Consider the following 14352-nt stretch of genomic DNA (forward strand, 5'->3'; position numbering starts at 1 on the left):
GATCACATCGAGAGAGCTCTACTTCCCATCTCCTATAATTTTTATACTGATGCGATTCGAATTATTCCGCCTTTAATTTTCAATTACTTTTTTATTAACCTTAACCGCGTATCAATTATATCATTATTCAAATATCGTTGCATTTGTAAGAGATCAAAGATTTAAAGAAATCGTAAGTAATCGATACATTCCACGCTGCGAACCGAATTAACTCTCTCTCTAATAAATTTAATCATTTAATAAAAGGTTAATAAATTAATAAAAAACTTTATGATCTGTATGTCGAGTCCTGAATTCTCCGCCTTTGCTCGCTCTCACTTTTCTCTTTCTCTCTCTCCCATTCTCTCTTTTCTCATAACTCTCGTTATGGACGTATTTACGTAAACAATAATGAATCATTTTTTGCGATCGGAGGAAGTTATATGTGTTACTACTATCTACTGTTAATAACACTACTATTATCGTGTCGCGTAATGGGAAATAAAAGTTTATCATCGGGAAATAAGATATAGCTAACTATTAATCATCTCGTTTTTTTATAGGGAAATTGACACGAGAGATTGAATCTCGTGTGCCCTCGGTCGATTGGGGGCAATCCTCTTCGCGCTGTCGTACTCCTTTCGGAGGAGAGAGAGGCCGCAGCGTTGCGCGTTGTGAGGCTAACGAAGACGAGTCGATGTATCACAGAACGAATACCGTGTATACCAATTATAGAAAATCGATGTAGATGTAATAAAAAAAAAAAAAGGCGCGCACGGCTCGTCTTACGTCAGACCTCGTGTCGCGACGCTACATTAAGAAAAGAAAAAGGTAGAGATGTACACAAAGAACTTAAGAATTTAACGGAAAAGCTCTACATGCCCTGATAGAAAATAAAAAGCTCTTTCAGAGACCGTGCTACACTTGAACGCACCGGAATTTAGGTTGAACCACGTTATCGACAGCGAAAGAAAAATAAGCTCCTTCCCGCCTGCGCAATAGGCACATATAATTACGCGCGCGCACACACATACACACACACATGTGTGTTTCTCGCTGTGTACACGTTATCGAAACTTTTAGAAGCGTACTCGCTTGTGAATGAGCCATTGTCCGTTTCCGCCACATTAGAAAGATACGTATCACCGTTTGAAATTTTCCACGTTCTCGAGAGCTCATTCAAAGAAGTACGCGCGTATTATACTCGACTAATTATAAATCTGTTTCGAATTTGCATCTTACCATTGTGGAAACTATTCTCATGTTGAGCCTGTTCGCGTAATAAACGCGCTCCAAATTCTAACGAGTTAAGCCAATTACGAGTGCCTATTGTTACGGGGGTCGGAGACAGTTGGAAAATGGCGAGGATGAGCCTACCTTGTGAGTCGCGTTGAGCCTGTTGTGCGGCCTCTTGAGCTGCTTGAAACACCTCATCTGTCCCGCCTCCTCTCAGTAAATCCACGACACCCCCCGCGTTACTTCGGTCTCCAGTAACGTGCCACGCGCCAAGGCTTGCTAAAATAAAGGATAACCATAACCGATAAGTCTTATTGTAAAATTAAATTTACTCTTTGCGCGATACCGTTATGTCAAAAAATGCATCTTTACATAAAACAACAAGAATCCGCCGCTTTGTCAAGTTTTCGATTAAATGTAAAAACAAAGATTAAGATTAATTTTGAATTGTTTCAGATTCTTACTTAAAAATCTCAAATAATTTACAATTAATGCATTGTATCGTAAAAAGAATTACATTCCAGGGATATATATATATGAAGGGTACTTTATTCACATAAACTCTTTTAAAGGGGAACAAAAATATTTTAGGACATATATGTAAGGTATTATGTAAGGTATTACGCAGCGAAACACAGGGCTTCATGATCGAAAATTCGCACAATGTTCCCTTATACAATGGAAGTGCTTAAGATACATTTATATAATACAATACACTCCTAACACTCGTCCCTCTATATTCACGGTTCGTTACAGCAAGTAATATTTGGCAAATTACGCGGAATAACATACATATCTGTCCCGCAGTTTGTTATATTCGTGCACATACTTGCATACACACGTATAGCTCGCAATCACACAAATTTTAAACGCTTAATCTACACGTAACATTTAAGAAACAGATAAATAAAGACTAGACAGAACACTATATAAACAGATAATACTGATAGGTTGAGACTATTTAAAATTCAAATACTTTGTACGTATCGCTCGTCATACTTGGACTCGCATATATCTTTGGATTATTTATTGTTAAAACAGTCAGTTTGGAAGTGATTCTTGTTGAGTTTCGACTCCAGAATAAATTTAACGTCAAAATGCAAAAACAAAGAAGGAATATCTGTCAGCAATGTGCATATATTCTACAAAGCATGTTCGATTTGAGCGGACGATTTAAGAATATCCCGGATTTATATCAGTCTCCAATGTTTTGAACGAAATTATACGGCGACAATTAATACTGACAATCTTGGCTGATCGAACTCGACGTAGAAGAGTGCGGTGCGTGTGACATTACAATACTCGCGTGCCTACGCACACGCACACTAAGTGTGTCTAGGCTGGACTGGGGTATTAGCAGGTTGTTGCCTCCATCTCCTCCTGACGACGTTCAATTTTTTCAAATAGAACTGCAGTGTTGAGCGATTAATGCCGTACATCTCGGATGCCTGAGTGGTGCTAACGCCCTGTTGCAATATTGCCTCCAGGGACATTTTAACCGAGTCTAAACTATATTTTCTGCCCTGCTTACTTGCCAGTGATTTAAGCAACGCGCCTACGTCAACGTCCGGGCGCGGCCGCCTCATGTTTGGCACTTTTTTACATTCGAGGAAATGGGAAGCCCATAGGGCACCACCATCACCACTACCGAAATTCCCTCTCGACCGAGACCGCGCTCCCGCCCCCCCACCTGCAACGAGGAAACCCAAGCTAGTGTCGGCCAATTTGTTACACGGCCCGCTTTAACAGATAACAAACAAAAGAACGAAACGACTTCGCGACATCAAACTATTTATTCGTTCAACATATAAACCCTTCCCTATTTACGAGCAAACGAGAAACACGATTTATTACGATTATCACGACCGGCAATATCGCTACTCCTGTTCAAGAATCACTTTCCAATCACTGTATTAGACGTCAAGCTCTGCTTCGATCCAAATAAATCTTTTGGATCGAAGATTCGCTACTGTCGTTGACTCTCTCCAGAATGTGAAATTTCATATAGAATGGAATTATCAGCTGTATGTATATTTTCCATACTCTTAGACGCGACACACAGTTTAGCGATGCGCAAGTTTAAACGCACGTCATTGCAATTTGTATTGTATTGTGTCTAATTGAGATAAATAAACCCTGTATTCCGCTACGATAAAACTAAAAAAATTATAATAAACAATTATGAAAAGAATTTAAACTTACCGGGGTGTTGGGTGGGGTCGTGGGACGGTCCAGCTCGATTGTTGTCCTGCTCTACATCATTTAGATCGTTCATATCGTCGTCCAACGTTAAGTCTTCGACACACTCCTCAGATTCCTCTAGGTATTCAGACTTTGGCTCGATGAGATTATCATTTGTCTCGGACTTTTCGAGTGGCTACAGAATATTAAGACGTATTAAAAATCGTGATATCAAAAAAGCTCTTTTATTATTATACATAAGAAATTAAATCTACTATAGATAAAAAAAAAGATATGTCTCACACCGTTTCCCCACTGCAATGTGTAATAAAACCAAAGCAGTAGGATAAAGTACGAATTTTTCTTTACCAACGAAGCGAAAGAAACAGCGCTTTTGGCGACAGCCTCTACTAGAGCGTTGGCACGCGCATGCGAGAAAAAGAGATAAAAATTCGCAACACTTTATAATATACCTGTAATATCTCGTCGGCGGGTTTCGTCAACTGCGTCATCAAAGCTGACCTGCCAAGAGAGTCAATCGAGTCCGCGTGCACTTTCTCGTCTGTCACAGGCGCGATTCCAAGAGCCGGTACACCCATTTGTTGAGGCATGTCACTAGAATTCGATGCATCTTGCATTTCTAACGTATTAGTATCTTCCCCCAAACTTCTTCTCCGAAACCTATTTCTTTTTCTTGATGTTGGACTTTGTGAGCCTTCTCTGTATGATAAAAAAAACAAATGATTTTTAACAATGTTTTCAAAATTGGAAAATATTATATTTAAAAAAAAATCAATTTATCTTGAAATACCTCGAGCAGAGCCTCTTCGACGACCCTTGAGGACTAGCCGTATCCTCTGGTAAATCTGCTACAGGACCTTGTGCCACACTCTGCCTAGGAACTTTGTTCTTTTCTATCGTTAGACCGGAAGACGCGTGTGGAATGTCTAACGATGGTGAAACGCGTGCTATCGGTTGTGAGACGGTTTTCTGTGCTCTGGATTCAGTTTTACTACTGCCAGCAGTTTTACTTTCCGAAAGGCCCTTAATTTGCAAAGACTCAGCGGCTTTGAGGAGTGCTGCCAATTGGTCTTGGGAAATATTAACTTCCCCCCTATACATATAGTCCATCATTGCCTTAAGTTCCTTGAATTTAACATCCTTGAGTATGAAGACTGGGTGCTTGTCATAGTGTTCGCTGAGGAGGCACTGTAACATTAAAAGTACATATTCCTTCAAACAATATTCATAATGTTCATAATATTCATAATGTAAAATTCATTTTCAAAACGTGTAATTTTAAATGTAAATTTAAATGTAAAATGTTGCCTCGATAACTTTTTGATTATAAGACATAAATATGCAAAAGCATAAAAATTTAGAATAAATATTATTCATGAAATATAACATTAAAAGCTTTTATAATTAAAAATAACTTTTGAGAAAAAAAGCATTAGTCTCCTACATGTATATATGTATATATACCATACTACATATATATATATACAATTAGAATACAAAGTCCCATCTCTGTAACTGTAGATTCAATTCGAGTACATTATTCATTTTCATGGTATTCAATTACTGCAATAGCATCTCTGCATCCCCACCCATATCAGGATAAAATCCCAGGGCAAGTGCCCTGGAAATCAGCCATCTTGCTTTCCCTGTATTGATCAAGAGGAAACCTAGGAGGGGGCTACACAGGCTTTTGCTCCCCACCCTCCCACTACACATTATACACTCCTGCCCAGGCAACAAGCACGGCCATCTTGTTTCAACTTGAGACTCTTTCCCTCTCTCCCTTCGCTTCTCAACAATCTATCTCACTCTCTACCAACGTATTTCGTATTGATCTAACCCAACGATGCCAACGGGACAAAGAAGCAACCGGAAAAGCTTCATGGCACAAAATTATAATTTGTTTGATGCGGCACAATTATTTTATGTCATAATTCCTTCATTTTTAAATTGCATTCTCGCGTAAGTAACAGATAAAATTTGCGACAAGCATGATTTTTAATAAAACTGTAAACATTATTATTTAACTATTGCAACTAAACTACCTCCGCAATCAAACACAAATATTACTTTACAATTAACTATTATAATGAAAAAGTACAAAGAAAAACGAGGAGAATTTTGCCAAAAATTACATTAATTTACTTCAGATTATATAAAAGAATCTATTAAAGAGGCGATTCGTAGTCGAGATCTTTTGAAACTGTGCAAGCTTTTTTAAACTATACGCCAAGAAATAAAACTGACGTATCATGACATTAGGTAACGATAAATAAAACGTTTCACTCACCTCAAAATATGGACTGCATGCGGAGAGGACTACTTTGTGAGCCTTGAGAGTTTTCCCCTCTGCTGCCAAGGTGCAGTCGACCAATGTTCCGCTTTCGAGGAGTGTGTCGAAATTTTGAATCAACGTACTTTGGTGGTTGTTCCACCTGAGACAAAACTGTTGGTCGTCCTCCATTTTCTTAATTGCTTCGTTTCCTCGTTTCTACACAGATGGAGAAAACAGGCAAAATTAGCGATAAACGAACAAAGCAGACGAACAAAGCAGACGAACAAACGAGAACCGAAAGAACATACAGAGTGAGAAATGGGGTTGTTCTCTCTCCTGTTCCTTGCGTCTTTGCTATCGATTGACCAACGGACCCGACGCTATCTCGTCCTCCCGCGACCGATTATTATCGCGCACATCGAGCCGGACGACGTACCCGCGAAAGTACGCCTTTCGACTTTCGTTCCGGTTAGACAATCCTGTCCTTCCCTCTCCCGTTCTTTCGCCTTTTCGCACGCGGCTCTCGCGGGAGGACGACAGAGGCGAAAGCTCCGCAACGAAGCGCCGAAGCTTCCAAAATGGCCGTGTGCGATGCAAGCGCGTCGGTCGGATCGCTCTTCTGGCCTTTGTGCGTGTCTCGTAACGGTAACGGACTGCTACTTGGTGGGGATGATGCAGGAGGACGCGCAAGCACCGCGCACGCGCAGCTGCGACGTCCGGGCTGCGCGCACGACTTGCGCAACAACTGCGGAGGCCCCTGGGACTCAGGGGCGGCTACTACTGGCGTGACTAGACTCGCTCTCTTATCCAGGTCGTCCGAAAAATTTTTTGTCGCAGAAAGAAAAATGTCTCGTGCGCGAATTTCTAATGCATCGGAGATCGTAAGAACGCTGATGATAATAATAATAAAAAATAATAGACAATAATAAAAAGTATGGCTCTTTGTAAAAGTATAATTTAATGAAGAAAGATTAAAAAATCTCGTGAAAAAAACATGTTTAAAATATATATCCGAAGCTAACGCGATATAGCAAACTTTAACAATCTTAAAAATACAATTTAGAAACGACTTGTAAACCACGATTTATTTTAATCGATCGTTCAACGCTTTCCATCGTGACGTGTCAGCAATTCCTGCGTCACCGTTCCCGAGACGTGGAAAATAAAATCAGAACAGGTCGAACTCGATTTACGTCAACACCAATTTATATTAGAAGCGTAATAAATACGGAAAATCGATCACGCAGTTCGCGACCGGGTGGGGAAGAACTAGACATGCCTGCAGCAGGGGGAATTGTTGGAACCAAGTACGCAGTCGCAAAGTACCGCGAGGCACAGCTATCGTGAAAGAGGAGAGAGAAGGATAGAACCATCGCTTCGCGGCCTACATGCGATTGCATAATCTATTTATATTGTTATCTCGCGCAAGAGAGCGCGTTACGTCAGACGACCAAGTATCGAGCGGCAACGTGTGTGCGAGAGACAAATTGTTGACAGATAATTATACATATGTATACAAATATATCCCGATAATGTATAAGTCACGCTGAAAATCTATAGGTCACGTTGTGTATCACATTTTTTTGTCCTAGCGGCATATTTTCATTGGAACAAAGTCTTTTTTGCGCAACGCGAGAAAACATAGCTTCCATAAAGTGCAAAAAATAAAATAGATATATACAAGTTATATACAAGTTCGAGGAGAGGGAGAAAAAAATAAAATAGCGCGAAAAAATGGAGCTACATAAAAACGAATCTATTGTCGACAACGAAGGGAGAGATAAGACGAGAAAAGATGCGAGGAGGAGGGGAAAGGAGAAGAGGAAATTGCGCGACGACACGAGACGCGCCTCTCTTGCCCCCGCGACGTCCCTGGAAATCGCGCCGAAGCGAGATACGTGGATCGCAATATGGCGGTTTGGCGAGGTCGTGCCCGGGACAAAATGGCGACGAGTGAAAAGCTCGCGGAGGAAAACCACGGCGATCGATCTCGACCACGCGCGCGCGCGCGCGTCCTCTCAGGCCGACCGAATTCCCCGCGTTCGAGCGTCACGCCTGGGCAATGGACACTGAATTCGCAAACGGTCGCCGATTCACGCGGGAAATTCGCGTACCATTTCGGTTACCCCGACGACAACCGAGACGAGGACGATTCCCTATCTCTCCAAAACATTCGCCATCTCGTGAAACCGCCCGCGACACGCCATGTCACCCGCGCACCTCGCGCGATCCTTCCCGAAACGCGTACCGTACGAACCGCGCACGATTAATAATACCGAGGAGCTCACTCACCTCTAATAGGGAAGATATAAAAGAATCTAATATCACAGCAATGGAGTGGGAAAAGTAAAACAGCGTGGAGCGTCCAGACCCGGCGTCCACCTCGTGCGCTGCCCTTTTCAACTATGGCGTAGCTCTACGCCTTTTAGCTCTGCTACCGCGGACCGCCGCCGGAGGGCGCAGGCGTCTACGCAAACGGGAGCAAGACGCGTCCCGGAACGAGCAGGAGGGAAAAAACAGGAAAACGGCGCGCATGCGCGTCGCAAAGGAAATATTGCGACGCGATTGAGAATAGCATTGAGACACAGCCGAAGCCGAAATACGTATACGTGTGTTGGTCGGCGTCAGAATTGCGAACTTCTTTTTTAGCAACTCTCGGAATACAATCGATATATTACAAGCAGGGAAATTATGTCGAAAGAATTTTAAAGAACTTCTTTCAGAGAGCCTTGGAAAAATAAACTCTTCTATCGGATACCGCGCAAAAATGATCGAAGAAAAAAATCTCAATTATAATATTAATTTCTAATAGTATATTTATCGCAGCAAATTCTCTTCAAATCGATTTTCTTGAAAAAAAAAAACTCGAAATTTATATTTTAAAAATTTGCTTGAAATAAGTTTAATGTGAGAATTTATGGTCGTTCTTATAGTTTAACTTTATCATGCTACAAAATTGCCATTTCGCTATTTTTAAAATTATCTTATGTTTTTTTCGTACATAATGGCAATGCAAATTACAGTATGTATTATGTATTTATACTGTATGTAATTACTGTATGTAATGCAAAAGTAACATGATGAGCAATCATTTTCCGATAATGTATTTTTGAATAAAAAGTTAATTCATCGACATATATTTCCAAGGAAATTATATTACTTAAAAAATTTGCACTATTATAAATTAATTAAAATATTTGCAAAAGTAACATGATGAGCAATCATTTTCCGATAATGTATTTTTGAATAAAAAGTTAATTCATCGACATATATTTCCAAGGAAATTATATTACTTAAAAAATTTGCACTATTATAAATTAATTAAAAAATTGCTTGTGACATATCAAAATTATATAGCTTGCGTTACGGGTTTATAAATTCTATAATTGGACGAGTGATAATTACAATTACAGACAAGATCAAGTCGATGAAAATAATGTATATTAAAGTCCAGTTACACACATTTTTTATGTGCGAACATATCTCGTGTGATTCTATCTTGATTGTATTTTCTGTCTGCTAACTGTTCAATTCGAAACTATTTTCTTCCCGGATATAAAAGAATGGTTCTAAAATAATAAAGAATAAATTCTAAAAAAAAATGAAATATTCTTAATTGTAAATATTTTATTTCTCTTTATATATATTTCTCTCTCTCATCTCTATTTTTTAAAATTTTTTTTAAACCATTAGTACAATGTTAACACGTGCAAAAAAGTTTGGAAATGTAATTCTAAAACGAAAAATTTCTATCGATACATAACATTCACGTTATTAGTTATATTTTCTTACGAAATAATTCGATTCCGCTTTACCTGAACCAATATCATTTATGCTCACTTAATCTCGAGAGTAAATAAAGGCAGGCCGGAACCTGATGACATCGCAAATGTCGAATGGCAAAATAAATAACGGCAATAAAGTAGGCGTAAAATCAATATCTATCAAGAATCATATGCCCTTTTGCATCGGGTTTCGTATTGCGTCCTTTTACGTAACCATAAGATCGATCGTCGTCGACATCGCTCGCAATTCCGATGATCAAAACAAACAATTATGCGTCAAAAGAGATTCGCGACTGGGCCGACTTTAATTTTACGAAATAATTCTCGCCGTTAAAAAAAATCTCGCTCATTGAAACTCGCCGTTAAAACCATTTGGCGCGCTGGCACGATTATGTTAATATCTAGAAATTTCACGTCGAATAATCATGGCGGACGTTCTCCGGCTTTTCATCTCGCGTTATGTATTTAACAAGCGTCATGGCCGACGCTTTCCCGAATCTCTCTTATATGCGACCTCGATCATCCTTCCGTTAATACCCGATTCAAATACATCTGTCGCATGTGCGAATAACACGATATAAATTGCAGCCACAAATTACATACACAGAGGCGAATATATAACAAAATACTACGAGATGAGATGCGACCGCAATAATCCCGCACGCGATAATAAAGCTTACCTTATGTAACAAAACCGATTCGTACCGAGGCAGCTTGTCATTGGGCAATTAAAGAAAAACGCCGAGAAATTGCCGTAAAATTTGCGAACAGTCCCAACGACTCTCATGTGCACTTTAATTTGCCGAGCTGTATTTACAAACGCAATATACATACATAGTGTCCCGATTGTCTCGGACTCTAATCTGAGTCACAAAAATTCGCGCTTTATTGAAATCTTTACATCGCGAGGATGGTAAATCGATCCTCGAAGTTTCGCTTTAAAACGCCGGGGGCGATCGAAATCGAAAGGTCGCGGAAGCACCGAGATCATTTTTATTATACGTTAACCCGTTTAAAGTGCAATAACCTCGTTGTTTCTCACTCGACTTGCGTACATCTCGATATCCCCCGATATACGTTTCTAAGGACGGCTCTCGCCGGGAGCGAACGTCATCGGCAGAAACTCGAGACCGCGTCACCGCCGCTCGAACCGACGTCACGAGGAACACCGGCCTAAAATCACGAAACTGGCACGCGTACGTAATGGCCGACCCCGTCGTTCTCGCGCGAGACAAAATGGCGAAAAATCGTCGAAAAAGCTTGGGAAAGCGCGACGCGGACGAGCGAATCGGTGACGCGTCCGACGATAATTTCGCCCTCTCCTCCGCGTAACTCGATTTTCCCGAGTCCAGGTACATACGTGAGAACGCGGGCACGCGACATGGCGGCGGAACGCGACCCGATTTTCCACGAAACTTTCCACCGGACGGCGCGTTCTCCGGACTTTCGTCAAACCGGTTCGAAAAACGCACAGGACAAGCGACAAAAAACGAGCGCTGGATTCGTGTACTCACCTAAATATTGGCACAGTCTCTAATATCACAAGAGGAATTTGGAACTACGCGTCCGCTCCTCAGCGCGCACTATCCGAGCGTCATGGGTCCTTTTTACACAATGGCCGTGGCCGCGCTACGCGCTTTCGATCGATGGAGTTTCTGCGGGAAGACAGCGCCAGACGCACGGAAACGGCTCGCCCCGTCGCAGCGCCCCCAGACGCGGCGCAGAACGCGCGAACGCGTCCTCTGCGCCGCGACCGAGCACGGGAGTGGGGAAGGAAGGAGAGCGACGCAGGATCGTCGCAAAAGCGTCGGAGTCCCGAGAATCTAAAGCGACGCGTCTATATCTTTCCGCGTACCGTCGAGACGATCAAATCACTCGGCAAGTGTAATTCTTATTAAGGAGAGAATCAAGATTAATACTGTTTAATAATTGACAATAGTGCACGTTTCGTGAATTTTCTTCGCTTATATCGTTCTGAATTGTGTATGTAAACTCGATAGTTTTGAAAATCCTTCGAAAGACAGGACGCGAATGTAAGAAAAAACTCGGTACATGTCTACGAGGTAAAATTGAAAGTTGTAACGTCGCGTTTACGTTCGAAGCCTTCTCCTGTCTGCAACGCGCGCGTTTCAAAACGACGGTCCTGCCGCCCGACGTACGCCGTCACGGTATTGGCCGGCGGTGGGGAGGGCGCGCGAGTGGTGGTGGTAAAAAGCCGGGTTTCCGCTCTAGAGCGCGTTCGCGGCGTAGCGTAGCCGACGAGGCGCGGGAGAGGCGAAAGGCGACAGAGGCACGGGAGAAGTGGAAAGCCGGGAAGAGAGAGCCGACGAAGGAAAGAGAATCGGGGGTCCACAACAAAATCGCTTAATCGCTTTGCGCCACCGTCCGCAACGGAGCACAGCCCATCCGTCGCCGCCATCGCAGTGCCCCCTAGTGTGCATGCATGTTCCTCGCTTTCTCTCTCTCTCTCTCTCTTTCTCCCTCTTTTTCCCCTTTCTCCTTCTCTCCCGAGGGTCGCGCTCCGTCTCTCTCTCTCCTCCCTCTCCCTCTCCCTCTCCCTCCCTCGCCCTCGCGGTGTCTCCCGCTGTCTCTTTCTCCCCGTGATTCGCTATGCCACTTCGGCCCGCGACGTTTTCACGGACAATCCGTGAGTGACAGCTGCCAGTGGCCAACGCGGTGAGTGCGTGTCTCTCGCTGAACGACTGACACGGCCGATACCGGCTGTGCGTGCGTGACAGCTTGCGTGCGTGCGTGCGTGCATGCGTGCGCGTGGATACGCGGGTAAATACGTAATTCGACGAGGCCGTCCGTTTCGTTTTCGCGCCCTGTCGCGGACCGTGTGTTTATCCGATACGAAAGTGTGTGCCTATCCCCCGGGACCTTGGACAGCAACGCGGGGGTTGACGATTACCGCGCGGACCGGATCGTCGCCGCCGTTGCTGCTATTCCTGCCGCTGCCGCTGCTGCTCCGCTAAAGATTTCATTTGTGGGTCAGGTCATGGTAAGGTACGTTCTGTCACGATCGTGCATGAATCTTCGCGCGAGTGTCCTTGTCGGGAAAGAGCGCGGACTCGCGCGCGACTTTCTCGACAACTTCATTCGCGTCCGTTCGCGGCATTTCGAATCACGCACGAAGCACGATTTGTCTCGGCTCATTCCGCGGCATTAATAGCGCGAAAACGGTCAACGTCGTAGTTCTCGAACTACGCACCGCCGAATTTGTTTTGTAAACAAATACCTCGTAGCAAGGCGCGCGGCCGTATCTTTTTTATCCTTTTCATTATCAATACAGCCACGTGCTTCCTGGACAAGTGCGCCAGTCAATGAGCCAATTGTGAAACGCGAGTAAACGACAGTATCGTCTTCGTGTGTCATGCGAAATGTATGCGACAATGTCACGATTATAGTCTATGTCAATTTCAACAATCGCTACCAGAATTTTCATTTACTTGTGCTTATTATTTATCTAATCTATTTAATTCTATTTATTTAATTAATCTGAAATTTTCCAAGCTTCGAGATTAATTCTGAGCACATCATCTCATTTATTCGAATTTAATTTGTGTAATCATAAAATGAAGCAAAATATACATGTAAAGCAAATTTTATATAAAATGAAATTTTTCGTAATTATAGGAATGATTTATTTATTATCAATTTAATTTATCGTCAGATCTTTAACAAGCTTCTGTTGCATGCGGTATATTTCGATACATATTAAAATACATGTATATTCGCGGCGCGATTAATCATGTTTGAGAGGAGGAAAATCGACGTCCTTATCCATTTGATTTTTCTTCGTTTTTTTCTTTCCGGCCACAGACGAGGCCGCACTGTTTTGACTCCGGGGTGCTTCGGTCGCTACACGTATACATTTGACGCATACACGTGATATAATCGTATACATACAGACGCCATCCTCGCCTTTAAACGAGCTGTCGGAGCTTTACGCGACCAGAGTCGATGAATTAAGAGCAGTTCTCCGGAATAAAAGCGCGTGCGTCTTCGTAAAGCCACGCGCTTTTCGTCTCGAAACCGCCGTGTCACCCGTTACGGTAGGTCACGTGCGCGATACTCGTCCAATAATCGTCGATTACGAATGCGCGGGATGCACTCGGATGCAATCTGCGACCGTGCTCGAGAAGCCCGGTAGTTTACGCCGCCGTCTGTTATAGTTTAATCCCTCTCGACGCGGTGGGTCCGAGGAAATTATACGGGTACCGGGGGAGCTTCTATTTTACTTCGTGGAAAAATGTCAATAAAATAAATCACCGTAAACGCTTTGATGTAGATTTCGAGGATAGTTTTGAGAGATGATGTCGCGACAGTTGAAAGAGTTTGCTTATATCGTTTGTACTTTTTTCTCCAAAATTGAATCTTGGAAAATGAAAATATTTCTAACAAATCAAACGAGAAGTAATCACTAAAGATATTCAGATATTCGTTTCTTGTCTACCATTATTTATTAATTTATATACCAACGGGATGATCAAAGGTAACGATGGCGCGATTGAAAATTAATTATTGATATGATTTAATTAATAGTACCATAACATGATAGTAACCTATTCGTGCTAAAATAATAAATTATTAATTAATTGATTTAATTAATAGTTTCTTAACGTTATAATAACCTGTTCGTGCTAGAATAATAGATTACTAATTAATTGTTCTTATTAATATACAGCTGATTTTGGCAGTAATAATATCGTATAAATACAATAATATCGATTCCGCATCGATAGATTTTCAATGTTGATAGGACACATTTCATCTGTCTTTCCGTTCGCGTCTCGTCCCCGACGAAGCTTCGTATATTGTTGACGATCGTCGTATTTCACCCTACGATCGCCGGCTGCATCGCGTGTCGATCGT

At 42.2% G+C, this 14352-nt stretch overlaps 2 protein-coding genes across 52 annotated transcripts in view; one reads left to right on the forward strand and one right to left on the reverse strand.

Moving 5' to 3' along the window:
- The window catches only part of LOC105257642 (longitudinals lacking protein, isoforms A/B/D/L), a 237980-nt gene extending 226800 nt beyond the window's left edge, over window positions 1-11180 (reverse strand). For 48 of the 50 annotated variants that reach the window (XM_025414413.1, XM_025414325.1, XM_025414300.1 and 45 more), the window contains exons 1-6: window positions 10992-11180; window positions 5708-5908; window positions 4208-4605; window positions 3870-4116; window positions 3418-3592; window positions 1357-1494 (exon numbers count right to left, since the gene is read on the reverse strand). In XM_025414413.1, the coding sequence (XP_025270198.1) occupies window positions 1357-1494; window positions 3418-3592; window positions 3870-4116; window positions 4208-4605; window positions 5708-5881 (1132 nt within the window). In that variant the 5' untranslated portion in view covers window positions 5882-5908; window positions 10992-11180. Of the gene's footprint in view, window positions 1-1356; window positions 1495-3417; window positions 3593-3869; window positions 4117-4207; window positions 4606-5707; window positions 5909-6000; window positions 6334-7984; window positions 8158-10991 lie in introns of those variants that run through there. The other 2 variants (XM_025414285.1, XM_025414283.1) reach the window with 2 other exon arrangements.
- Window positions 11181-11641: 461 nt separating this feature from the next.
- LOC105257641 (protein bric-a-brac 2) overlaps window positions 11642-14352 on the forward strand; it is a 50824-nt gene continuing 48113 nt past the window's right edge. Inside the window, exon 1 of one of the 2 annotated variants that reach the window (XM_011268395.3) lies at window positions 11642-12483. In XM_011268395.3, the coding sequence (XP_011266697.1) occupies window positions 12476-12483 (8 nt within the window). In that variant the 5' untranslated portion in view covers window positions 11642-12475. The remainder of the gene's footprint in view (window positions 12484-14352) is intronic. The other variant, XM_011268396.3, reaches the window with a different exon arrangement.

The sequence above is a fragment of the Camponotus floridanus genome, unplaced genomic scaffold, assembly GCF_003227725.1.
Source record: "Camponotus floridanus strain SB8 unplaced genomic scaffold, Cflo_v7.5 scaffold111, whole genome shotgun sequence".
Taxonomy (NCBI): domain Eukaryota; kingdom Metazoa; phylum Arthropoda; class Insecta; order Hymenoptera; family Formicidae; genus Camponotus; species Camponotus floridanus.